The sequence below is a fragment of the Nycticebus coucang genome, chromosome 8, assembly GCF_027406575.1.
Source record: "Nycticebus coucang isolate mNycCou1 chromosome 8, mNycCou1.pri, whole genome shotgun sequence".
NCBI lineage: Eukaryota > Metazoa > Chordata > Mammalia > Primates > Lorisidae > Nycticebus > Nycticebus coucang.
Window position 1 is genome coordinate 41213255 of NC_069787.1, and position 25286 is coordinate 41238540.

A 25286-nucleotide genomic window follows, 5' to 3' on the forward strand; every position below is an offset into this window, starting at 1 on the left:
AAATTGGGAGGAAGCACGCTTCCAGACTTCAGACTATATTATAAATCGATAGTGATCAAAACAGCATGGTACTGGCACAAAAACAGAAAGGTAGATGTATGGGACAAAATTGAAGACCAAGAGGTGAACCCAGACACTTATCATCATTTGATTTCGATAAGCCTATTAAAAATATAAATTGGGGGAAAGATTCCCTATTCAATGAATGGTGCTGGATGAATTGGCTGGCAACTTGTAGAGACTGAAACTGGACCCACACCTTTATCCTCTAACAAAAATTGACTCTCACTGGTTAAAGGACTTAAACTTAAGACATGAAACTATAAATATTGTTTGAGAGAGTGCAGGGGAAACGCTTGAGAAAATTGGCCTGGGAGAATACTTCATGAGGAAGACACCCCAGGCAATTGAAGCAACATCGAAAATACATTACTGGGATCTGATCAAATTTAAAAGCTTCTGCACTGCCAAGAACACACTAAGTAAAGCAAATAGACAGCCCTCAGAATGGGAGAGGATTTTTGCAAGTTATACTACTGACAAAGGTCTAACAACCAGAATCCACGGAGAACTCATTACTAAGCAAAAAACAAGTGATTCCATTTCATTGTGGGCAAGAGACATGAACAGAAGCATCTCTGAAGAAGACAGGCGCATGGCCTACAGACACATGAGAAAATGCTCATCATCTTTAATCATCAGAGAAATGCAAACCAAAACTACTCTGAGATACCTTTTAACTCCAGTAAGAAGAGCCCACATCACAAAATCCCAAAACAACAGATGTCGGCATGGATGTGGAGAAAAGGAAACACTTCTGCACTGCTGGTGGGAATGCAAGCTAATACATTCCTTTTGGAAGGAAGTTTGGAGAACACTCAGGGATCTAAATGTAGTCCTGCCGTTTGATCTTGCAATTCCGCTTCTAGGTGTATATCCAAAGGACAAAAAATCATTTGGCAATAAAGATATTTGCACCAGATTGTTTATTGCAGCTCAAATCATAATTGCCAAGTCATGGAAGAAGCCCAAGTGCCCATCAACCCATGAATGGATTAATAAATTGTGGTATATGTATACCATAGAATACTATGCAGCAGTAAAAAATGGAGACTTTACCTCCTTTATGTTTACATGGATGGAGCTGGAAAATATTCTTCTTAGTAAAGTATCTCAGGAATGGAAAAAAAAGTATCCAATGTACTCAGTACTACTGTGAAACCAATTTATAATAACTCACGCTTACATATGAAAAATGAAACACAAATTTAGTTTAGGACGAAGGAGGGAAGGGGAGGGAGAGGGGAGAGGATAGGGTGGGATAGATAAGTAGGGAATAGTAGGGGGTCCACAACTATGGAGCACATTGCAAGTACAAGTTGGTTCTATCATGTGTAGAACACAAATGTCCTAATGCTATAATTGGGTAAATGAGGTGAAAGCTATGCTGATTAGTATGATGTAAGCACTCAAGTTTGTACAAATAATCAACACACTGAAATTGGCATAAATGTATTTATGATCTATGTACAAAAGACTTAATAAATAAATAAATATAAAAAAAAAAAAAAGGAGTAGATCCCTGAGACAAAGTGGCATCACTAGAGAGCCTCGCTCTTATAGAATGACAAAAATAAGATATCCTCTCAGGAAATTTCTGTACATTATGAAAGGGAGTTAAGACTTTCCCTACCTTTTTAGGTTCTGTGAGCTGGGTCCTATGAATCAAATTGACAAAAGACAAATAAGAGAAAAGCATGAAAATGTTACTCATTATTAATATTTTGATGTTTACATGTACATGTCAGCCTTCATAGAAAAGAAATGAAGACTCAAAGAAATGCAATACCCAAAAAGCTATATACCATTTTAACAAAGAAAGATAAATTGTGTAACAAAACAAAGGAAAGTGGGGATGGGCAAAGGGCAGTAAATTGTGGGAAAGTGATTAGGAAATCTATGTGGGAAATGAGTGGGTGATAAGGATTATTTTAGTCAGGTTTGTTTGTACTGGCTCCAAATATTCAGTCTGCTAAAGTGGTGTTTTGAAGATGGCATATTCTTATCACCTTCATTATTTTGGGCATATTAGGAAATGGATGTTGTCAAGAGAATGATACTGGGTTTCATATATGTGTCATCATACACCTATGTATTAAATTTCCAAAATAACATTATTATTCCTTGTCTAGATTATACAGCCACAAGCTCCTAACTAATCTTCCTGCTCCCTCTTATTCCCCATCAATTTGTTCTCTATACAACAACCACTATGATCTTTCTAAAATGCAAACCCAAGATTATTCTAGCTTACAATCCTTCAGTAGATCCTTAGGGCCTTCAGAATAAAGAAAGAACTCCTCAGTTTGCTATCCAAGTATCTTATATCTTCAGCAACTGACCACAGTCTTCTCACTCAACACGTATTTTCCCAGTGCCCATTATTTCACACTGCTTGGAGTACCCAAGAGTCCCTCACACATTCCTGCTATACTTCATACTGTTTATTCTAGAATATTCTTCCATCTCTTGACTCTCTTGCCTCATTCTCATGCTTCAGGAAAACCTTTCCTCAACTGTTATCCTAATTATACAAGGTTCCCTGGGCTTACATCTATATAACAACATTTACTTCACCCTTTTATAAATGTTGTTCTAACAGTCTGTTCCCAATAAACAAAATTCTTTAACGGTAGGAACCATGTCTTACTACTCAGTATCCAGCATAAAGTCTACAACACTGTAAGGGCTTAATAAATACCTATTAAATGTAAAATTACAAAGCAACTATGCTGATAATGTTATAGAGAAGGAAAAAAATGGGCTAGCCTTCTTCTATATTGACTCAAGTAGATATTAATGTTCCATTCTGGAAGATCTCACCTAACAGGTACAATGTAGAGGTATGTGGCACACTTGCTGGATGAAAGTCACAACTACAATTGGACTTTAACTTTTATATGTAAACAATATAACCTAATCATATGTACCCTCATATTAATAAAAAAAAGAAATGTTTTTCAGTAGTAAGACAGGATTTATTCACAGAAACAAAACTTACAACTTGCAAAAAAACCAAAGCTCCTGGAAGAGAGAAGCTAGGAGGGGAACAAGCTCTCCTGCTCCCTCTTTGAGGTCTGTCCTCAGGCTCTCTGCTCAGGGGTTTATATAGTAGCAGGGGGGGGTTGTTTTGCTGGAACTCAATGTTGACTTTTAGGGCATGGGTCTTCATCAGTTACAGCCAGCTGTCCAGTGACCTCCCAGGCCTTGGAAACTTACATGAAATTCACCAGTCAGAAGTGCAGGGGGAGGAGACAGTAAGGCGCCAGTGTCTCCCCCGCAGGTGTCCGGCCTTTCCAGCAAACTGGTTCCTCTAGCCGCCACAGCATAACACTGCCAGGGCTAACGTGGCAGGTTGTGGCGCCACCTGTCTTGCATCAATCTTCCTCTCCCTCTCCAAGTGGAAACCCTAACTGCTATTAGGAAAAAGGGCGAAGACTCAATCTAACTGCTTCTTGCTGACTTGGGCGATGATAGAAGAGGCAGTTAGGGTTTTTCCAGAGGGAGAGCAATACAGAGGTCTATGATAGAATCAGGTCTTGGACTGGAACCATCTTTATTGTGTGTGGCTTGATGACATTTCTTAGGCTCACTAGTGTAGGTGGACTGTGGTTGGCTCTCTTCATAGTCTGCTTCCAAACAAGGTGGAGGATTCCAGGATTTTACTTGTGGATTCCAGGAATCTACTCCCATAACTTTAACAGCTGTAGAAGAAGACAAGATAACAGAAAAGGGGCCTTCCCAAGTTGGGGTTAGGGAAGGTAAATTAGAGGGAAGAGTTTTGATAATGACTAGATCCCCAGGAGAGAAAAGCTCCTTCAGTGTTGAATGTGAAAATATAGTTGGGAGGTTTTTAAGGATTTGTTGAAATTTAGCTAAAGAAGTCATATGTTGCACTAATTCTGTAGTCTCCAGATCTAGTAATAAATCATTAGTTTAAAAGGGTCTTCCATATAATAATTCGAATGGGCTACAACCGAGTTTCTGAGGTAAATTCCTTATTCTAAAGAGAACAATGGAAAATAATTTAGTCCAAGGGAGATGAGTTTCTTTAGTTAGCTTTCATAATTGTCCTTTGATTTTATCATTCATTTTTTCTACCTTCCCAGAGGATTGGGGCCTGCAAGAGCAGTGCAGGTGATATTTTATGCCCAGAGCTTTAAATATTCCCTATGTTACTGTTGCCTTGAAGGCTGCCCCATTATCACTTTGCAAAGTTCAAGAGAGTCCAAACCTAGGGATAATCTCATGTACTAAAACCTTTACAACTTCCTGGGACTTTTCTGTCCTACAAGGGAATGCTTCAACTCAATTAGTAAAAGTATCCACAAATACCAGTAAATATTGTATGCCATGTACTTTAGGGAAGTGAGTGAAATCCATTTGCCAATCTTCACCTGTATATAACCGTGTCTCTGTGTACCTGGAGGAGCTAGATGGTGATTTAAAGGATTGTGTCTCTGACATATCTCGCAAGTCCTTGTTATCTGTTTTATGGCTTTGAATAGGTTTTTGCCATTAAAGAGAGCCTTAGCCATTTGATAGGTACTTTCAGTGCCAAAATGAAAAGACTGATGTAAAGTTTTAAGTATTTTCCATTGGCTTGCAGCAGGTAATAGCAAAAGTCCACTTTCATTTTGTTACCAGCCTGATGGAAGTAGTGAATAGTCCCTGGATAAAGTCCACTCCTTCTCTTTTTTGGGTATATTAAGGTGCATGATTCTCACCACAGCAGGAATTATTCCTTTATGTGCTGCCATTTTAGCCTCTTTATCAGCAAGTTGGTTACCTTCAGAAATCTCATCTAAGGACTTTTGATGTTCCTTACACTGAATAACTGCTACTTCTTGTGGAGCATGAACAGCTTGTAACAACCTGTCAATTTCATGATGATATTTTATGGGAGAGCCATTGGAAGTGAGATATTGTCTTTCCTTCCAAATAGCAGCATGGACATGTAAAATGAGGAAGGCATATTTTGAGTCAGTGTATGTATCAACTCATTTGTTTCTCCCAATTTCTAAAGTATGGACTAAGGCTATTAACTCAGCTAATTGCCCACTAGTTCTTGGAGGGAGAGACCCACTTTCCATTACGGCATACTGAGTAACTGCAGCATAGCCTGCCTATCGAGTTCCGTGTTCTATGAAAGAACTTCCATCTGTATATAAAACCATCTCAGCTTTATATAGGGGAGTTTCTGGTAAGTCTTCTCTAGCTGCATAGGTCTGTGCTATAATCTGTTGGCAATCATCCCCTATCTCTTCATGGGACTCAGGGAGGAAAGTGGCAGGATTCAAAGTAGCACAGGTGCATAATCACAGCACTGGTCCTTCTAGTCATAAGGCTTGATATTTAATAAGGTGGTTCTCTGACAGGCAGGGATTGCTCTTGGAATTTACAAGTCCAAGAAGGACTTCCATGAGAAGTATAAATAGTTAGATCTTTTCCTAAAGTTAGTTTGGTTGCTTCTAGGGTTAAGAGGGCTACAACTTGTAGACAGTGTGGCCTTCCCTTGGCCACAGTGCCAATTCTTTACTAACATATGCTATAGGTTGTAGAACTGGACCCTGGTATTGGGCCAAAACTCCCAGGGCAATTCCAGTTCGTTCTGTAATACACAGATTAAACTGCTGCCCAGTGGGAAGACTCCAAGCAGGGACCTGCAAAAGAGCAGTTTTTAACTGTTGGAATGCCTTATCTGCTTCCAGTTCCCATTCTAAAGTGTCTAGGCCCTCTTTTTGAGCATTTTTAATTAAAGAATAGAGTAGTTTAGCTATTTCACTATATCCAGGGATCCAGAGTCTGCAAAAGCCTGTAATTCCCAAGAAACCTCGAAGTTGTCTGAGAGTTAGAGGTTTAGGGTGAGCTAATATTGGTTCTAGTCTTTCTTTGCCCAAGGCTGTCTTCCCGTGTGAAAGCTGGTGACCCAAATAGTGAACTTTCGGGACATATAATTGTGCTTTAGCCTTGGAGACTTTGTATCCACAATCAGCTAGAAAGTTTAAGAGAGCTTGTGTAGCTTTGTGGCCTTCCTCTGCATCTGATGTTCCCAAAGTATGTCATCTACATACTAAACAAGAGTTGCTGTAAGATGTGAAAAATGACTCAAGTCTTTAGCTAAGGCTTGTCCGAACAAGTGAGGGCTGTCCCTAAATCCCTGGGATAACACAGTCCAACTAAGCTCAGGGATATGAGATAATGTGGATTGGGAACTACAGGATGGAGAGGAATGAACGCTTCATTTATAATGCAGAGATCTTAGACTAGCCTCCAGGTTCTGTTTGGTTTTGGCACTCCTAGAATAGGAGTGTTACATGGACCATTGTAAGGTATTAATAATTTGTGTTGCTTTAGATTCTGTATTATGGGTATTAGTCCATTGTTAATATCTGTTTTTCGAGGATATTGCTTTTGATTGGGATAGATGGTGGGATTCTTTAACTTAATTTGGACTGGGTGAGCATATGTTGCTCTTCCCACCTGTCCCTCAGTAGCCCACATTCCTGGGTTAACTTCTTTCTTTTTTTTTCTTTTTGTTATTGTTGGGGATTCATTGAGGGTACAAGAAACCAGGTTACATAATGTTCCCGTGTTATATTTGAATTTGATGTATGATTCCTGGATTTGTGCCTCCAGAGTTGAATTATCTGTCATATCTAGTGGGGCCAATGTCTGGGAGATAGTCCCAAAATGCTATCATTAAAATTTTCTTAACCGCAGGGAAAGTACTGATACAGGAAAGATATTCAGAAAGATAATCTGTAGAGAACATATAAAGTATATTTAATAGAGTATAAAGAAGCTAATGCTTTTGTGATTTCTTAGAGCACTGAGTACTTCTGGGGAGCTGGATCCTCTCTGTTTTATGGCTTTTCTGTTAAAGACATAGGCAGGAAAGGTGATTTTGTAGAGGCCAGGACTTGAAGAGAGAGTAAGATTTCCCATTTGTATCAGTGTTTGTCGTATGCCTCCAAATAAACCTGGATTGATGTGAGAAGAAAATGCAGTGGTATTTGTTTGTGTGTTTGCCAACTTCCGCTGTGGAAAAGATGTGATCCTTCCTATTCCAGATGTCACCATAATGTAAACATCCACTGGGAGCACTTTCAGGAGGAGAGGAAAAAAAGAAATGTCTGGCAGGCATAATTCTCATGTCATTGTCAACCAACTGCCTTTTCAGACTCCTGTTATTCCTCCCACAGCTCTCAGACTCCTGACCTACTCTCTACAAGGTCTTCCTTGAAGAACTCATTTGTTTACTCATCTTTTTTTTTTTTTGTAGAGACAGAGTCTCACTTTACTGCCCTCGGTAGAGTGCTGTGGTGTCACACGGCTCACAGCAACCTCCAGCTCTTGGGCTTATGTGATTCTCTTGCCTCAGCCTCCCGAGCAGCTGGGACTACAGGCGCCCGCCACAACACCCGGCTATTTTTGTTGTTGTTGCAGTTTGGCCAGGGCTGGGTTTGAACCCACCACCCTCGGCATATGGGGCCGGCACCCTACTCACTTAGCCACAGGCGCCACCCTGTTTACTCATCTTTTTTACCTCATTGGTTTGTCTTTCTCTTATGGCCCTGGCCTTCCTACAAGTATTCATTCATTCAGCAAACATTTATTGAGAATCCAATATGTGAAAAAGATAGACATGACCACCTGTCCTATAGAGCTTACCACCAGCAGAAAAGGCAGATGACTCAGTTACACAAATGGCTGAATCTTTACACACTGAAATGACTGCCCTCCACTCCCAGACGGGCTGATGAACATGAACTACATCAGTGGGCCCCCTTGCCCTCTGGCTTCTGGCAAGGCTCAGCCAATGGAAATCAGAGGATGAGGGAGAAGGCAGTCAGGGTCACTCTTCCACAGCTTCCTTCCTGTAGGACTAACTCAGGCTTACAGCAAACTTTGGCAGTCATAACTCCTTTCAAAGAAACTGTTTCTCCATAGCTTTTGATTTCTGGGTCTAGTCAATTCTCCTTTCTTTTTCCTAAGACTTAGGAATGGCAATAGCCCTGAGATTCTATACTGTCCCTTGTGGTTCCCATGTATTTACCCTTAACTTTCTAATTAGCTTTTTCTTAACTCAAATAATCCTAATTTGAGCATGCGAAGTGTTTCCTGCTGGAATGCTTACTGATAGAGAACTTGTGTTAGACTTAGAACTCAAACATGTCTTCTCTAAAGTAATATTTGAACTGAAAGCTGAAGGCTGAAGGATAAAGAGTGTCAACTAGGCCATTGTGAGAAGACAGACGAGGGATGTGGCTTTCCCTGAGAGAAGTATGATTCTGACTGTGAGGGAAAAGTAAAGACATATGCTGGGAGACATACAGTGCTTTAAGCCAATGTAGTGACTTGGAATTTTACCCTAGGATCAACTTTTACACAGCTCACACTGGTTTGGATTATAGTGAGTCTAGATTGGCTGGGGGAAGAACAGGGAAGAGAAGCTAGAGCAGAGATAGATTTGGAGATACAGCAATATACTCAAGAGCTAAGTTTAGGTTTTAACAATGGATCCCTAAATATTTCCAGCATGTCACATGGAGAAACTTACAAGGCCTCACATTCCCCTTGTGCTAAACCACATACTTCCATCATCTCAAACTGGTTTCCTTTCCCTGGTTTTCCAATTTATTCAGTGGTACCAATTATTATGTCATCGCCCTAGAATCCAGACTTTGAATTTCCTCATTCTCTCTTCAGATTGGCTTCTTCCAACATATGGGAAACATTATCACCAGTAGCATCTGAGTTCACTTCTTTTGACTTCTGTCTTCATTGTGGGACTGTCTCTCCTTTACAGATGTACTTTGAGAAGTTTCAGGGAAGCATGGGATGGGCCCAGATTAGGTCAGCTGTTTGCCTATGGACGAATTAGCTGTGGCTGTGGGCTCATGTAGGAACATGAAACTCCTAGAAACCTTTGTGGTTAGAGGTGACTGCTCCAAGAAGAAGGGGGAGGAAGGAGTCTTGGACAATCTCTTCACTCTCTCCTACTATGTCTTTTTTTTTAAGTGGCAAAGTCTTCTTCTGTTGCACAGGCTAGAATGCAGTGGCACCATCATCTCACTGCAGCCTTCAACTCCTGGGCTCAAATGATGCTCCTGCCTCAGCCTCCGAAAGCATTAGGATTACAGACATGAGCCACCATGCCCAGTCTCCTACTATGTCTTTTTTTTTTTTTTTTTTTTTTTTTTAGAGACAGAGTCTCACTTTGTCACCCTCAGTAAAGTGCTATTGCATTATAGCTCACAGCAAACTCCAGCTCTTGGGCTTCAGCGATTCTCTTGCCTCAGCCTCCCCAGTAGCTGGGACTACAGGTGCCCGCCATTACCAGTTTTTGTTGTTGTTGTTTTTCTCCTACTATGTCTTGAAGAAAAATTAGAATTGTTCCTTAACCCCATGGGGTAATGAGAGGAGAAACAGGTAGAGGTGAAAAGAAAACAGATGTTGCAAATGATACTAGATCACCATGATTTTATAGCTAAGTAGTACTCCATGTTGTCTAAATGAAGTATCGCAAGAATGGAAAAAACAACACCACATACTAAATTGGAACTAGTCAATCAAAACTTATGTGCACATAAGGAAGTAAAGCTCCACAGGAATCAAGTAGGTGGGAGGGTGAAGAGGAAGTGTGTTAATTTACACCTAACTTGTACAATAGACATATTCTGGGTGAATTGGACACTTATAACTTTGACTTAAAAAGTACTGAAGCAGACTCTGTAACCAAAAAGTGTGTACCCCAATAATATTGTGAAATTTAAGAAAAACACAGATTTTGCATCAACATGAGGAAGAACCGTTTAACAGTCAAAGCTATTTGGAGATGAAATAGGATCTTTGAAAGCAGTATGTGTAAAGCTCCTGACAGTGATCAAGTAGAGATTAGATAACCACTTGGTGGGAATGCTGTAGAAGGGTCTCAGAATGTACATGGGAGCTGTTCTTCCAACCCTGAGAATCTAGTTCAAGACATTCTGAGGAAAACAAGCCAAAATTAAACAACAGCATCTTACTACTTATTCAAGTGCATCTTAAGATATACAAGAGAGTTCCCAACTTATATATTGAGCTCTCTACTTCAAATGGGAGGTAAATTCTATGAAGATGTGCTACTAAAGCATTTTTGTATATTTAGGTTTAAAAAAAGGAACATATTTTTCTTAGTTTTTTATGCTAGTAAATATATTTATGAACCAGCATTCTGTTTTCTCAGGTAGAAAATTGAGTTTTTCTTTCTTGGCTATAAAGAAGCAGGTGTGTGTCCCCAAATTGATCCCAAATTATGTATGTACCAAGCGCGTGATGAGGGAACAATAGCACACTCCAGCAGGCAGGAAACACAACATGGAGGGAGAATGCAGAGCAGGTTGCAACTGCACCATTATGTATTGTTATGGAAACTTTCAATATCAAGTGGCACTCAGTATTCTAGGCTTACAAAGAGACCCTTTAAATAGTCATGCATTTGATAAATATGGAAGGAGCACCTGCTCTGTGCCAGGCACTCTGCTAGGTATTAGTCTAGTGGGGGAGACAACATTCATCAAATGATCAGACAAATCTGGATGTAATTATGAGCTGGGACAAGAGCTCTTAATGAGAAGATCACAGTTGCTCTATGAGACAGAGTGAAAGAAACTCAGCTGGCCTGAAAAGGGAGTGTCAGAGAAGACTTCACAAGAGTGTGATGTTTGAACCAAAATATGAAGGGCGGATATGAATTCATCAGGCCAAGGGAGGGTAGAAGCAGGGGAGAAGAGCATAGTCTAGAGGGGCACAGCCTGGGCAAAGGCCTGGTGATGGTAGAGAGCGTGGTACAGAGAAAACCAGTGTGCTGAAGTGCAGGGAGCGAGAGGGAACACTGCCAGATGAGGTTGGAAAAACAGAGACTAGGCTATGCACAGCCTCAAAGGCCAAGGAAAGGATTCTCCCAAGTATGATGGCTTAAACTAGAGGGATGTACTGGCAAGTGATTCTGGCTATAGTATGAAGAACAGCAGCGAAGAGAAGCCAGAGTGAGTGAGTATTGGGGGGGTCAAGGAAGGGCTTTTGCTACAGATAATTCAAGCCAAGATATTTGCTTAGGCTTTGGTGATGGAAGTAGAGATGGTGAGAAAGTTGGGTTCAAAAGATACTCAAGAGGGGGCGGAGCAAGATGGCAGCCGAGTAACAGCTTCCTTGCATCTGGGCACCGTGAGTCTGGGGAGATAGGACTCCAGGCATCTCTGGCTGGTGGGAACTGCCTATCATCACTCCTATGAGGATACAGGGAGTCAGCGAGAGACTTCTGGACCCCAAGAGGAGGACTAAAACAGTGGAAAACCGGCAAGTGGTCGCGTGTGTTCAACCCGTCTAAACCCGCCCACAACTGTAAGTTCAGTAGCAGCGAGACTGCAAACCAGAAAGGCCTTACCTGTGAACTCTTTTGATGTCCTTGGACTTGGCACTGAGTTGAACTGCCTTGGGGAAGGCCTGAGTGGGAGTGCGGAGAACTTTGGCCATTGTCTAGGGCCCCAGTCTGAGCCGCTGAGCCAGACGGAGCTAATAGTGTTTGGCGGTGGGTCACACGGATCCATTGTCAGTGATCTGCCCCGGCAAGCTCCGCCCTCAGGGTAGCAGAGCTAGAAACAGGTGGGAGCTGGTAACCCAGCAACCAAGTAGCCTAAGGGTGGGATCTGAGCCGCCTTGCAGCCCTAACCCTCAGGGGCAGAGTGAGACCGGTTTTGGCACACTGAGTAAGTGGATAGCCACTTCAGCAGTGATTCCAGCGAGAAAGCTGGGAAAGCTTCTGCTCAGCAAGTTTACAAGTTCAAAGTGCCTTTTAAGTGGGCTGAAGAGAGATTTAGGGTGTCTACCTGCTGGGGTTTGAGAAATCAGCAGCCTCCAGTCGTATCAGAACTGTGACTAACATCTCATACCCCAAAAGACCACGTGTTGCCCAGACAATATTCAACAACATATACAAACTGCTTTGTTTTTGGTTGTGTATTTTTTTTTCTTTTTTTTTTTGTTTGGTTGGGTTTTTTTGTTTGTTTATTTTGACGTTGTTGATGTTCTTTTGTTTCTTAATTTCAATCTTTTCCATACAGATCCCTTTTTCTTTCTCAATTTTTCTAGTTTAATTATAATTTCCCATTGCTGCCTTTTTTAATAACTACAACTTCATTTTTGCTAGTGTTTCTACCGCTATCACTTGGTTTTTCACCCAATTTTATCGCCATAAAGTTTTCTGTTTGCTTGTTTTAGTTTGATTTATAGCATTTTTGTCTTTCCTCTCTACTTGGTGGAGGTGGGGTACTGTGTCTGACCAGGTTAGCAAAGAGCTGCTGACCTCAAGGGAACCACCCAACTGGGCACCCAACCCCCAGAAGGTGGGGTTTTTTAAGGTTGTGTCAAAGTACCCTACTGTACACCTATATTGCCCTGTCTCCCTCTTTCTGTGCCTCTCTTCTTTTTGTCAATATTCCTTATCCCTACCCCCTCTCCTTTCTCTATCTTTCTTTTTTTTCTTATCACTCGGTCCTCCTTTCTTTCATCCCTTTTTTGCTCTTAAACCTTCTCACCTTTCTGGTCCTGTAACCCTTAGTCCACAGGCACAAGAACTTAAAGAGCAAGAGGAAGTGAAAGGAAAATTAGGGCAAGGAAACAGATAAAAGAAATCACTCATGAGGAAGAATCAGCAGAAAACTCCAGGCAACATGAAGAACCAGTCCAGAACAACCCCGCCAAGGGACCATGAGGTAGCTACTGCAGAGGATTCCACCTATACAGAAATGTTAGGAATGACAGAAAGGGAATTAAGAATACACATGTTGAAAACAATGAAAGAAATGATGGAAACAATGAAGGAAACTGCTAATAAAGTGGAAAATAACCAAAAGGAAATCCAAAAACAGAATCAAATCAGAGATGAACGATATGAAGAATATAAAAAGGATATAGCAGAGCTGAAGGAAATGAAACAGTCAATCAGGGAACTTAAAGATGCAATGGAAAGTATCAGCAACAGGTTAGACCATGCAGAAGAAAGAATTTCAGAGGTAGAAGACAAAGTTTTTGAGATAACTCAGATAGTAAAAGAGGCAGAAAAGAAGAGAGAGAAAGCAGAACGTTCACTGTCAGAATTATGGGACTTTATGAAACGTTCCAACATACGAGTTATAGGAATTCCAGAAGGGGAAGAAGAATGCCCCAGAGGAATGGAAGCCATACTAGAGAATATTATAAAAGAAAATTTCCCAAACATCACCAAAGATTCTGACACACTGCTTTCAGAGGGCTATCGGACCCCAGGTCGCCTCAACTCTAACCGAGCTTCTCCAAGACACATTGTGATGAACCTGTCCAAAGTCAAGACAAAAGAAAAGATTCTGCAAGCTGCCAGGAGTAAGCGCCAGTTGACTTACAGGGGCAAAACCATCAGAGTGACCTCAGACTTCTCTAATGAAACTTTCCAAGCAAGAAGACAATGGTCATCTACCTTTAATCTACTTAAACAGAACAATTTTCAGCCCAGAATTCTGTACCCTGCTAAGCTAAGCTTCAAAATTGATGGAGAAATCAAATCATTTACGGATATACAAACATTGAGAAAATTCGCCACAACAAGACCAGCTCTACAGGAAATACTTCAACCTGTTCTGCACACTGACCACCACAATGGATCAGCAGCAAAGTAAGAACTCAGAAATCAAAGGACAGAACCTAACCTCCACACTGATGCAAAAGATAAAACTAAGCAATGGACTCTCACCAAATAAGACGAATAGAATACTACCACACTTATCAATTATCTCCATAAATGTTAATGGCTTGAATTCCCCACTGAAGAGACATAGATTGGCTGACTGGATTAAAAAACACAAGCCATCCATTTGCTGTCTGCAAGAAACACACCTGGCTTCAAAAGACAAATTAAAGCTCCGAGTCAAGGGTTGGAAGACAATTTTTCAGGCAAATGGAATTCAGAAGAAAAGAGGAGTTGCAATCTTATTTTCAGATACATGTGGATTTAAAGCAACTAAAGTCAAAAAAGACAAAGATGGTCACTTTATATTGGTCAAGGGAAAACTACAACAAGAAGACATTTCAATTCTAAATATCTATGCACCAAATTTAAATGCTCCCAGATTCTTGAAACAGACCTTACTCAGTCTGAGCAATATGATATCTGATAATACCATCATAACAGGGGACTTTAACACACCTCTTACAGAGCTGGACAGATCCTCTAAACAGAAATTAAACAAAGATATAAGAGATTTAAATGAGACCCTAGAACAATTATGCTTGATAGACGCATATAGAACACTCCACCCCAAAGATAAAGAATATACATTCTTCTCATCACCCCATGGAACATTCTCCAAAATTGATCATATCCTGGGACACAAAACAAATATCAACAGAATCAAAAGAATTGAAATTTTACCTTGTATCTTTTCAGACCATAAGGCACTAAAGGTGGAACTCAACTCTAACAAAAATGCTCGACCCCATCCAAAGGCATGGAAATTAAACAATCTTCTGTTGAATAACAGATGGGTGCAGGAAGAAATCAAACAGGAAATCACTAACTTCCTTAAGCCTAACAACAATGAAGACACAAGCTACCAAAACCTGTGGGATACTGCAAAAGCAGTTTTGAGAGGAAAATTCATCGCTTTAGATGCCTACATTCGAAAAACAGACAGAGAGCACATCAACAATCTCACAAGAGACCTTATGGAATTGGAAAAAGAAGAACAATCTAAGCCTAAACTCAGTAGAAGAAAAGAAATCTCCAAAATCAAATCAGAGATCAATGAAATTGAAAACAAAAGAATCATTCAGAAAATTAATGAAACAAGGAGTTGGTTTTTTGAAAAAATAAATAAAATAGATAAACCATTGGCCAGACTAACCAGGAATAGAAAAGTAAAATCTCTAGTAACCTGAATCAGAAATGATAAAGGGGAAATAACAACTGATCCCACAGAGATACAAGAGATCATCTCTGAATACTACCAGAAACTGTATGCCCAGAAATTTGACAACGTGAAGGAAATGGATCAATATTTGGAATCACACCCTCTCCCTAGACTCAGCCAGGAAGAAATAGACCTCCTGAACAGACCAATTTCAAGCACTGAGATCAAAGAAACAATAAAAAAGCTTCCAACTAAAAAATGCCCTGGTCCAGATGGCTTCACTCCAGAATTCTATCAAACCTTCAAGGAAGAGCTTATTCCTGTACTGCAGAAATTATTCCTAAAAATTGAGGAAGAAGGAATCTTCCCCAACACATTCTATGAAGCAAACATCACCCTGATACCAAAACCAGGAAAAGACCCAAACAAAAAGGAGAATTTCAGACCAATCTCACTCATGAATATAGATGGAAAAATTCTCAACAAAATCCTAGCCAATAGATTACAGCTTATCATCAAAAAAGTCATTCAGCATGATCAAGCAGGCTTCATCCCAGGGATGCAAGGCTGGTTCAACATACGCAAGTCCATAAACGTTATCCACCATATTAACAGAGGCAAAAATAAAGATCATATGATCCTCTCAATAGATGCAGAAAAAGCATTTGATAAAATCCAGCATCCTTTTCTAATTAGAACACTGAAGAGTATAGGCATAGGTGGCACATTTCTAAAACTGATTGAAGCTATCTATGACAAACCCACAGCCAATATTTTACTGAATGGAGTAAAACTGAAAGCTTTTCCTCTTAGAACTGGAACCAGACAAGGTTGTCCTCTGTCACCTTTACTATTCAACATAGTGCTGGAAGTTCTAGCCAATACAATTAGGCAAGACAAGGAAATAAAGGGAATCCAAATGGGAGCAGAGGAGGTCAAACTCTCCCTCTTTGCTGACGACATGATCTTATACTTAGAGAACCCCAAAGACTCAACCACAAGACTCCTAGAAGTCATCAAAAAATACAGTAATGTTTCAGGATATAAAATCAATGTCCACAAGTCAGTAGCCTTTGTATACACCAGTAACAGTCAAGAGGAGAAGCTAATTAAGGACACAACTCCCTTCACCATAGTTTCAAAGAAAATGAAATACCTAGGAATATACCTAACGAAGGAGGTGAAGGACCTCTATAAAGAAAACTATGAACTCCTCAGAAAGGAAATAGCAGAGGATATTAACAAATGGAAGAACATACCATGCTCATGGATGGGAAGAATCAACATTGTTAAAATGTCTATACTTCCCAAAGCAATCTACCTATTCAATGCCATTCCTATCAAAGTACCAACATCGTACTTTCAAGATTTGGAAAAAATGATTCTGCGTTTTGTATGGAACCGGAAAAAACCCCGTATAGCTAAGGCAGTTCTTAGTAACAAAAATAAAGCTGGGGGCATCAGCATACCAGATTTTAGTCTGTACTACAAAGCCATAGTGGTCAAGACAGCATGGTACTGGCACAAAAACAGAGACATAGACACTTGGAATCGAATTGAACACCAAGAAATGAAACTAACATCTTACAACCACCTAATCTTCGATAAACCAAACAAGAACTTACCTTGGGGGAAAGACTCCCTATTCAATAAATGGTGTTGGGAGAATTGGATGTCTGCGTGTAAAAGACTGAAACTGGACCCACACCTTTCCCCACTCACAAAAATTGATTCAAGATGGATAAAGGACTTAAATTTAAGGCACGAAACAATAAAAATCCTCAAAGAAAGCATAGGAAAAACACTGGAAGATATTGGCCTGGGGGAAGACTTCATGAAGAAGACTGCCATGGCAATTGCAACAACAACAAAAATAAACAAATGGGACTTCATTAAACTGAAAAGCTTCTGTACAGCTAAGGTGACGATAACCAAAGCAAAGAGACAACCCACACAATGGGAAAGGATATTTGCATATTTTCAATCAGACAAAAGCTTGATAACCAGGATCTATAGAGAACTCAAATTAATCCACATGAAAAAAGCCAACAATCCCTTATATCAATGGGCAAGAGACATGAATAGAACTTTCTCTAAAGACGACAGACGAATGGCTAACAAACACATGAAAAAATGTTCATCATCTCTATATATTAGAGAAATGCAAATCAAAACATCCCTGAGATATTATCTAACCCCAGAGAGAATGGCCCACATCACAAAATCTCAAAACTGCAGATGCTGGCGTGGATGTGGAGAGAAGGGAACACTTTTACACTGCTGGTGGGACTGCAAACTAGTACAACCTTTCTGGAAGGAAGTATGGAGAAACCTCAAAGCACTCAACCTAGACCTCCCATTCGATCCTGCAATCCCATTACTGGGCATCTACCCAGAAGGAAAAAAATCCTTTTATCATAAGGACACTTGTACTAGACTGTTTATTGCAGCTCAATTTACAATCGCCAAAATGTGGAAACAGCCTAAATGCCCACCAACCCAGGAATGGATTAACAAGCTGTGGTATATGTATACCATGGAATACTATTCAGCCATTAAAAAAAATGGAGACTTTACATCCTTCGTATTAACCTGGATGGAAGTGGAAGACATTATTCTTAGTAAAGCATCACAAGAATGGAGAAGCATGAATCCTATGTACTCAATCTTGATATGAGGACAATTAATGACAATTAAGGTTATGGGGGGGGAAGCAGAAAGAGAGAGGGAGGGAGTGGGGTGGGGCCTTAGTGTGTGTCACACTTTATGGGGGCAAGACATGATTGCAAGAGGGACTTTACCTAACAATTGCAATCAGTGTAACTGGCTTATTGTACCCTCAATGAATCCCCAACAATAAAAAAAAAAAGGAAAAAAAAAAAAAAAATTAACTGTCATTTATGTAAAAAAAAAAAAAAAAAAAAGATACTCAGGAGGAAAATTGTCAATTTTCATAAGAACCTTGAACATTGTCTACTTCACAGTTCCTTCCACCAAGGCAGGGGTCATTGAACTACAGCCCGTGGGTGAAATCCTGCCCACAGCCTGTTTTACAGGTAATATTTTAGAACCCATCCAGCCCAATTTATAAACTTACTGTTTACATCTGTTTTTACAGGACAACATAGTTGAATAGTTGCAACAGCGACCTTATGGCTCATAAGACCTAAGACATTTACTATCTGGTCCTTCATAAAAAAACTTTGGCAATTTGGCATGAAATTTTGTCACTCCTTGAAATGTCATCACCTCCATGATAACCCATGGTGCAGAAGTTTTCTGTTTATGAAGAAACAGAAGTCTATGATTTTCAGACAGTCACTAACCTCCTGAAATCAGAAGTAAAATTTGGTATTTATGGACATTTTTCTGAGAAACTGTTTTCACCAGCTTTTAAAAGGAATCTGAATTCTCTCTAAAAGTGAGCTATTTCTTGGTCTTCTCCCCAGTCTGTTTCCTGGCCATAGAAGATTTTTAAAATCTAAACTTCTTTCAGTAAGAAAAGTATACTAGTATGCAAATCGCTGCAAATTCCTACTATAAGATCTCCTGTGGTAAGTGTTTCACTGGGCTGCTTCTGTTACCCAAAGCTTTATAGTAGCACATGGCTCAGTGCTGTGAAGGAAAGAAATATAATAATTATTATTATGCTTTTGATTTCTGAAATGATTGCTACCCCAAATAATTATTTAAATGCATAATAAGATTATAGATAGCGCTATTGCAAAAGAATTTCTTCCAAGGAACAAATAGATGAGCTGGCCAGCCCACAGCAGCCTATGTGTACAGCTCATGTTCTTTTGTCATTTTCTTATGGTTAGAATGTGTCCTCCATCAGAACATGACTCTTTGAGGGCAAGAACCAAGAATAATTTCTAGGGCCTGGCACATAGGAATTCAGTAAATGCTTAGCATATATGTAAAGAAGTGATTAAGCTAACTTGCTCTCACATGTTTTGTATAGATGTGTATATACATACACACTTATAGGAAGCATTAATGAAATAAATGTATGTAAAATTGTCTTGTGAACAAAATTGTCTTTAAATGAAGGAACTGAAGCTATAGTCTATGTTAGCAGCGGACATTGTCTGTAGTTCTAAAAATAACTGACTTAGCTGTACGTAAGTTTACTGCCTGGCATGCAGGTTGAATGAAACAATAGATACTGTTTTTTGGCCAGGATTTTATTATTAGGTCAGTCTGGTCATTGTGAAAATTTACAAGATAGTGTTTATTCTTCATCTGTACTATATTTTTTTTTCTTTTTTTTTTTATTGTTGGGGATTCATCGAGGGCAACTGTACTATATTTTTATGTGTGGTGTTTAAGACAAATCCATTGCCTTGACTTTCGAATAAAACCCCTCTTCTGGTGACAGAACTCAGTGTTTTCACATTTGCGTACAAACCCTCTCTCTCCCCAATTTTAAGAAAAGAGATGGGGATGGAGGCAGGCCTGAGAGCTCAAGAGGAAGGAAGAGGAAGCTCCTGCACAGCCCATAGAGCAGGCCTGACCAAAAGAGTATCTTCTGCAAAAGGAGCTGGAGGCTTTTATAACACAGCGATAGAGTCAGTCCTTGGGATAACAGGATTCTAGTCAGGGCTGAGGAAACCAACCAGAGTTTCAAAGTTTTGAGTCCAAAGGTCAAGATTTTATGTAAATGATAGAACAAAGAATAAGAATAGTTTCTGGGAGGGTGAGGTGATTCACACCTGTAATCCTAGCACACTGGGAGGCTGAGGCAGCAGGATCACCTGTGCTCAGGAGTTAGAGACCAGCCTGAGCAAGGCTGAGACCCCTTCTTTATTAAAAATAGAAAACTTAGCTGATGTTGAGGTGGATGCCTATAGTGCCAGCTACTCAGGAGGCTGAGGCATGAGGATCAATTGAGCCCAAGAGTTTGAGGTTGCTGTGAGCTATGACACCACAGCATTCTACCCAGAGCACAGAGTGAGACTGTCTCAAAAAAAAGAGAGAGAGAGAACACATTCTAGAGCACAGGTAATAGGGATAAGAAACAAGTCAAGGAAACAGTTCAGAATTAAAACTGGGAATGGAATGTCATTAGTGAGCCTAGAGGTCCCCATTCTTTGGATGTTTGCCAGTTATGTAGGGAGAGGCAAAGAGGTTTAGAGGAATTGATCAAGAGGTAAGACGATGGATCAGCATTAACTATCACATATAAAAATGTAAACATTTAAGATACAGGTGCTAGACTACACATTTCTGCTTATTAACAAGTCACCAAATACAGCAGAATGCTCTTGAAAAAAATGAAATTATTAAGTACATGTAAAGTAAAAATTTAAAAAACAATTCCCAGAAAGGTGGGGAAACAGGATAACCTAAAGCAGCATTTCTCAATGTATGTTCTATGGTCCCAAGAGATGTAACAATTCCAGATGGAGAAATTTGGGCAGTGCTGTATATTCTGTCCTCTTCTTAGGAGATTGTTCTTCTTGGGAGATGTTTTAAAGGCTCTGAAAAGTCCTGCAAGGAAAAAGTCCTGGGTGATTTTGGTTAGCCCAGAGTCTTTTATATTTTAGTTAACATGGAAACTCTTTTTAAGTTAACTTTGTAAATGCTTACTTAGTAAAAAGCTAAACAAAAATATTGCTTTGATTAAAAATTCCTTAATTGATTAAAATCTTCTACATCTATATTAAAATAGCATCACTTGTCAAGAGAACTCTGTAGCTATTTTTAAAAGATAAAATTAGATGTACATTGTACCAAAATAAACTTACACCATACACTAGAATAAACTCCACATGGATCAGATATCTAAATGTAAGAAATGAATCCATGCAATTAACTAGAAGAAAACTTGGGTGAATTTCTATAGAATCTGGTTGTAGAGTAAGACTTTCTAACTATGGCCCCAAATACAAAGGCAATTTTTTAAAAGATCAATATATTTGACTACATAAAAATAAAAAAACTTGCATGGCAGAAAGACATCATAAGCAAAGACAAGGTGAGGTGAAAAAGACAAAAAATATGATAGAAAAAGGAGCATAAATTGTGAATAAGAATAAAGGTAGTATATACATATGTGTATGAGTATTTATTACATAAATGGCCCTAAATATATGAAAATACAGTTGACTCTACTCATAATGAGAACTAATACAAATCAAACCTACTTTAAAGTATTACTCCTCCCCTCTCGGATCAGAAAGTATTAAAATACGACATTTTCTTGTGACCTTGCTCTAGGAAACCATCATTCCATACATTGGTGGTAAAAATGCAGATGGGTTCAACCTTTGTGAAGGGAATTTGTCAATATCTAATAAAACCAAGTATGCATTTGCCTTCTGTTCCTGGAATCCTACTCCAAGAATTTACTTTTTCAAATAGATTTCTTATCTACCTCCAAGTACACAAAAATAGATATTCCCAAGATGTTCATTGAAGTTTTAATAGCAGTAATTCCAAATCTTGAAAACATGCTCAAACGTAAGAAAGTGGTAAAATAAATGGCAGTATGTCTATATGGTAAAATTGTTCAGCTATAAAAAAGAGTGAGAAAACTCTATGAACTGGGAGTGATTTCTGGGTCTATTGTAACCTGTAAGGACAAAAGTACAAAGAGTAACTGTAGTATGCTACTTTTTGCATGAGAAAGAAACATAATAAACTAATAGACACGTATGTTTGTTTTTGCAAAAACAAACACAAAAACCAGAACTAATAAAATTTATTACCTCTGGAGGGGTTGTTAGGGTAGAGTGGGAGTGATGAGCGGATGGGGACAGACTAGAAGGGGTCAGAGGAGTGTGCCTTTCAGTTGTGGTTTTAACGTTTAATTATTGATGTTTTATATACTCAGACAAGAGTAACAAAAGTAATAAAAACGAACAAGAATGAAGAAAAAACCCTAAAATATACTACAAGTAGAAGGAGATAACTCTAACTGTATTTCAAATGAATAATATAAAAACATTGAAGAAGAGGGCAGAAAGAGCTAACCCAAGTCAATTGTGAACAAAGTGTTTTAACTAAAGAAGAAAAGTATCTATAAACAGAGAACTCTAGCAAATAAGGTTAAGTTCCCAATTAAGTTCATGAACTGTCCTAGTAAAAAGTGCTCCTTACCTCATTGCTAAATATCAGCTGGTCAGCAGATAGACCAGGAGAATGCTTTGAAAGTGACAATATTGATATTCAGCAATGAGATGTGTAGCACTTTTTCTAGGATGAGTTCTCAAACTTAATTGTCAGACCTTAGAAGACTACAGTTCTTATGGCCATTCCAGAAAAAGAGTTCCAAATTGCTTTGAAGGGCAAACTAGGCACTGACATTGATGCTAGCTTTCCAAGGGGAGTACCTTGAAGGTGACCGAAATGATAATCAGCAATGGGGTATGTAGCAATTTTAAAGGATGAGTTCTCAAACTTAATTGACCTTGTGAACAAATGACCATGGCTATATTCCAATAAAAGTTTACAGATGGGCTCGGCGCCCATAGCACAGTGATTACAGCGCCAGCCACATACACTGAGGTTGGTGGGTTCAAACCCTGCCCGGGCCAGCTAAAACAACAACAACTACAACAAAAAATAGCCAGGCATTGTGGCTGGCACCTGTAGTTCCAGCTACTTGGGAGGCTGAGGCAAGAGAATCACCCAGGAGTTGGAGGTTGCTGTGTGTTGTGATACCACAGCACTCTACCCAGGGTGACATAGTAAGACTGTCTCAAAAATATATATATATTTTACTGATGGACACTGAAACTTGAATTTCATATAATTTTTATGTGTCATGAAACATTCTTTTAATTTTTTTAACCATTTAAAAATGTAAACATCATTCTTAGTTTGCATGTTGCACAAAAAGAGTCAGAGAGTCAGACTTGGCCCTTGTGACCCACAGGTCATAGTTTGCTGACCTCTGTTTAGATAGATGTGTAGATATCTGTTTAAGTAGACTTGGAGACAAAAAGCAAATATGATAAAATGTTAAAATAGGGGGAATCTGAGCAAAGGATATACAGTTCTTTATATTCTTCTTACAACTTTTCTATAAATCTAAAAAAAATTTTTTTAAACACAAAAAGAAGAACCCTGTACTTTTTGTAGCTACTCCTAAAAAGAAAAACATTGATAAAATCATTGCCCTATTCTTGCTTTTCCTAACAGTCCCACAACCCCCTACCTACATTTATTCCCTTTCTGTGGACCATTACGTAGAGTTTCTGATTTGTGGCTAGAAGTGTCATCAAATGATAATATTATTTTCTCCTGCCCATCCTTGCTCTTCATCACTCTTAGTGAGTAATGAGATCACTAGGCTGGTGGTTTGTATGTGACCTTGTAATTTTCTATAATATAGGAATTTTTTGGTCTGCTGTAATTAAGTGGACTAAATAAAAGGTGCTTATCAGAAAATGCTCCATTAGCTTGGAAGTCTGTGACAAACCCTTTCTGATGTCCTTAATGCATTATTATGAAATTGAATTACACAGCATGCTCACCTTGCTTATTTCACCAGCCACAATCCAGTGATAGCTACAGTGAGCAGTGACTAAAAGTATCTCAAAATATTACAAATAGGAATTGAGTAATTTTTACATTAAGGTATTTTTTATACTGGAAGAGTTAATGGCTTGAAAGGAAAACCTTTCCTGTATAGACTGGTAATCATTCTACCATCCTTTACTGGTTTAATTCAAACAAAATCAAATTCCCTCCTTGGTTTATTCATTGAAAATGAAGATGATGGTGTTCATAGCTAAAATTTATTAAGTGCTAACCCTGTCCCCAGATCCATACCAAATGTTCTTCACCCATTTTTTCCAGGTAATCCTAATACTCAACCTTGAAGCACTGTCAGTATCTCCTTTTCACAGATGAGGCTTAGTGATATTAATTAACTTGGCCAAGTTCTTACTGTAGGAAGCACAGAGCCAGTACTGGCCTGGAGAGCCAGTACTCTTAGCTATTGATTGGGACTTCTCCCACTGCAGATAAAGGCAGTAGGAAATATAGAATTTAGAAAGAAATTATCCAGCCACAGGACGTGACTGGGGAGAATAAGGTAATGATACAATGCATGAAATAGAATTCGCATTGGAAAATCTTTTACATTCCTCTGCTTTTTGCTTCCATTCAAAGCTCAGTAGGCTGCAATTAGCGTAAAATCTCTCAGATCCTTTCTGACATATATAAAAGACTTAGAGTCAACATAGAAAATGCTCAACAAATATTAATGTTATTAGTATCACCATCAACGTTATCTTTGTAGCTTAAAAAATACTAAGATTTGATCTAGCAATTATATACTTCTAGGAATTTATCTCACTGAAATTCTCAAGGTATATGTAAAAGGGTGGCTGTTAATTATAAAATTGTTCATAATAATAAAGAAAATAGAATTAAAAAAAGCTCACTAGCAAGTTTAGAGATGAGATGGGCTTGAGGCAGAACGCACAGTGACTCATGGCTTCTGGATGTCACCCAGGTGGGAACAGGAGACTGGGAAAGAGTGGAAGAGGAAGGAAAGCAAAGAGATTGGGGAATGAGGCAGGAAAGTTGAGGCAGAGGGACAGGGAAGGTAGCGGTTCCTCCTGGAGTGGTTTTGCCCCAGATGGGAGAACTGCACCAGGGATTCCTTCAAGGACCCAGCTGCCCTCACTCCTCCTTCTTTTGCCTTCTGCAGCTTGAAAGCTGTGAGCTAGTGCTACTGACTCCTGACACTGCAGTGGTTCTGTGCCAGCTCCAAGCCCAGCTTCTGTTCTGAGTCTCTGGAGTGTTGCCATCCGTGACGTGTGGCGCGTGACTTTGTCAGGCTTTCTTACCCAGAGATCATAAGGAGCTTCATCTCTGCTGCATTTCTACTGAGGTTTTGAAATAAGTTTTTTATGTGATAAGGACTGTGCTACAATTGAATAGGAACAATAATACACTTTTGAGGGGAATAGTCATCATTTAGTTGATATATTAATCAACTAACTGGTTAGGTAAGTGACTGCACATTAACCAATTTACAGAACTGAGAATTAATATCTGGATACCTTGTCTTTCTGAAATATGAAGGAGGAAAGAGGTTTCTATGTGGAAACCCCAGGGAACTGAAAATCTAGGGGAAACATAAAATCTATATATGAGACTACAGACTTGTTCATTCACTTTCTTGTCTTTTTAGGGACTGGTTAAATATGTTGAGCCCACCAATTGTTCCTCCCAGTCAACAGCCAGCTGAGCAGCATCCAGATTCCCCTGGAAGTTTGAGCGCTCAAGGTGGGAATATGAAAAATGCTATGCATAACAAAATAAAAATAATTTACTATA

General features: G+C 39.2%; 1 protein-coding gene across 1 annotated transcript in view; it reads left to right on the forward strand.

Annotated features, from left to right (window-relative positions):
- CFAP20DC (CFAP20 domain containing) overlaps window positions 1-25286 on the forward strand; it is a 360272-nt gene that overhangs the window by 314784 nt on the left and 20202 nt on the right. The window contains exon 16 of the mRNA XM_053599624.1: window positions 25141-25235. Coding sequence (XP_053455599.1) covers window positions 25141-25235 — 95 coding nt within the window. The remainder of the gene's footprint in view (window positions 1-25140; window positions 25236-25286) is intronic.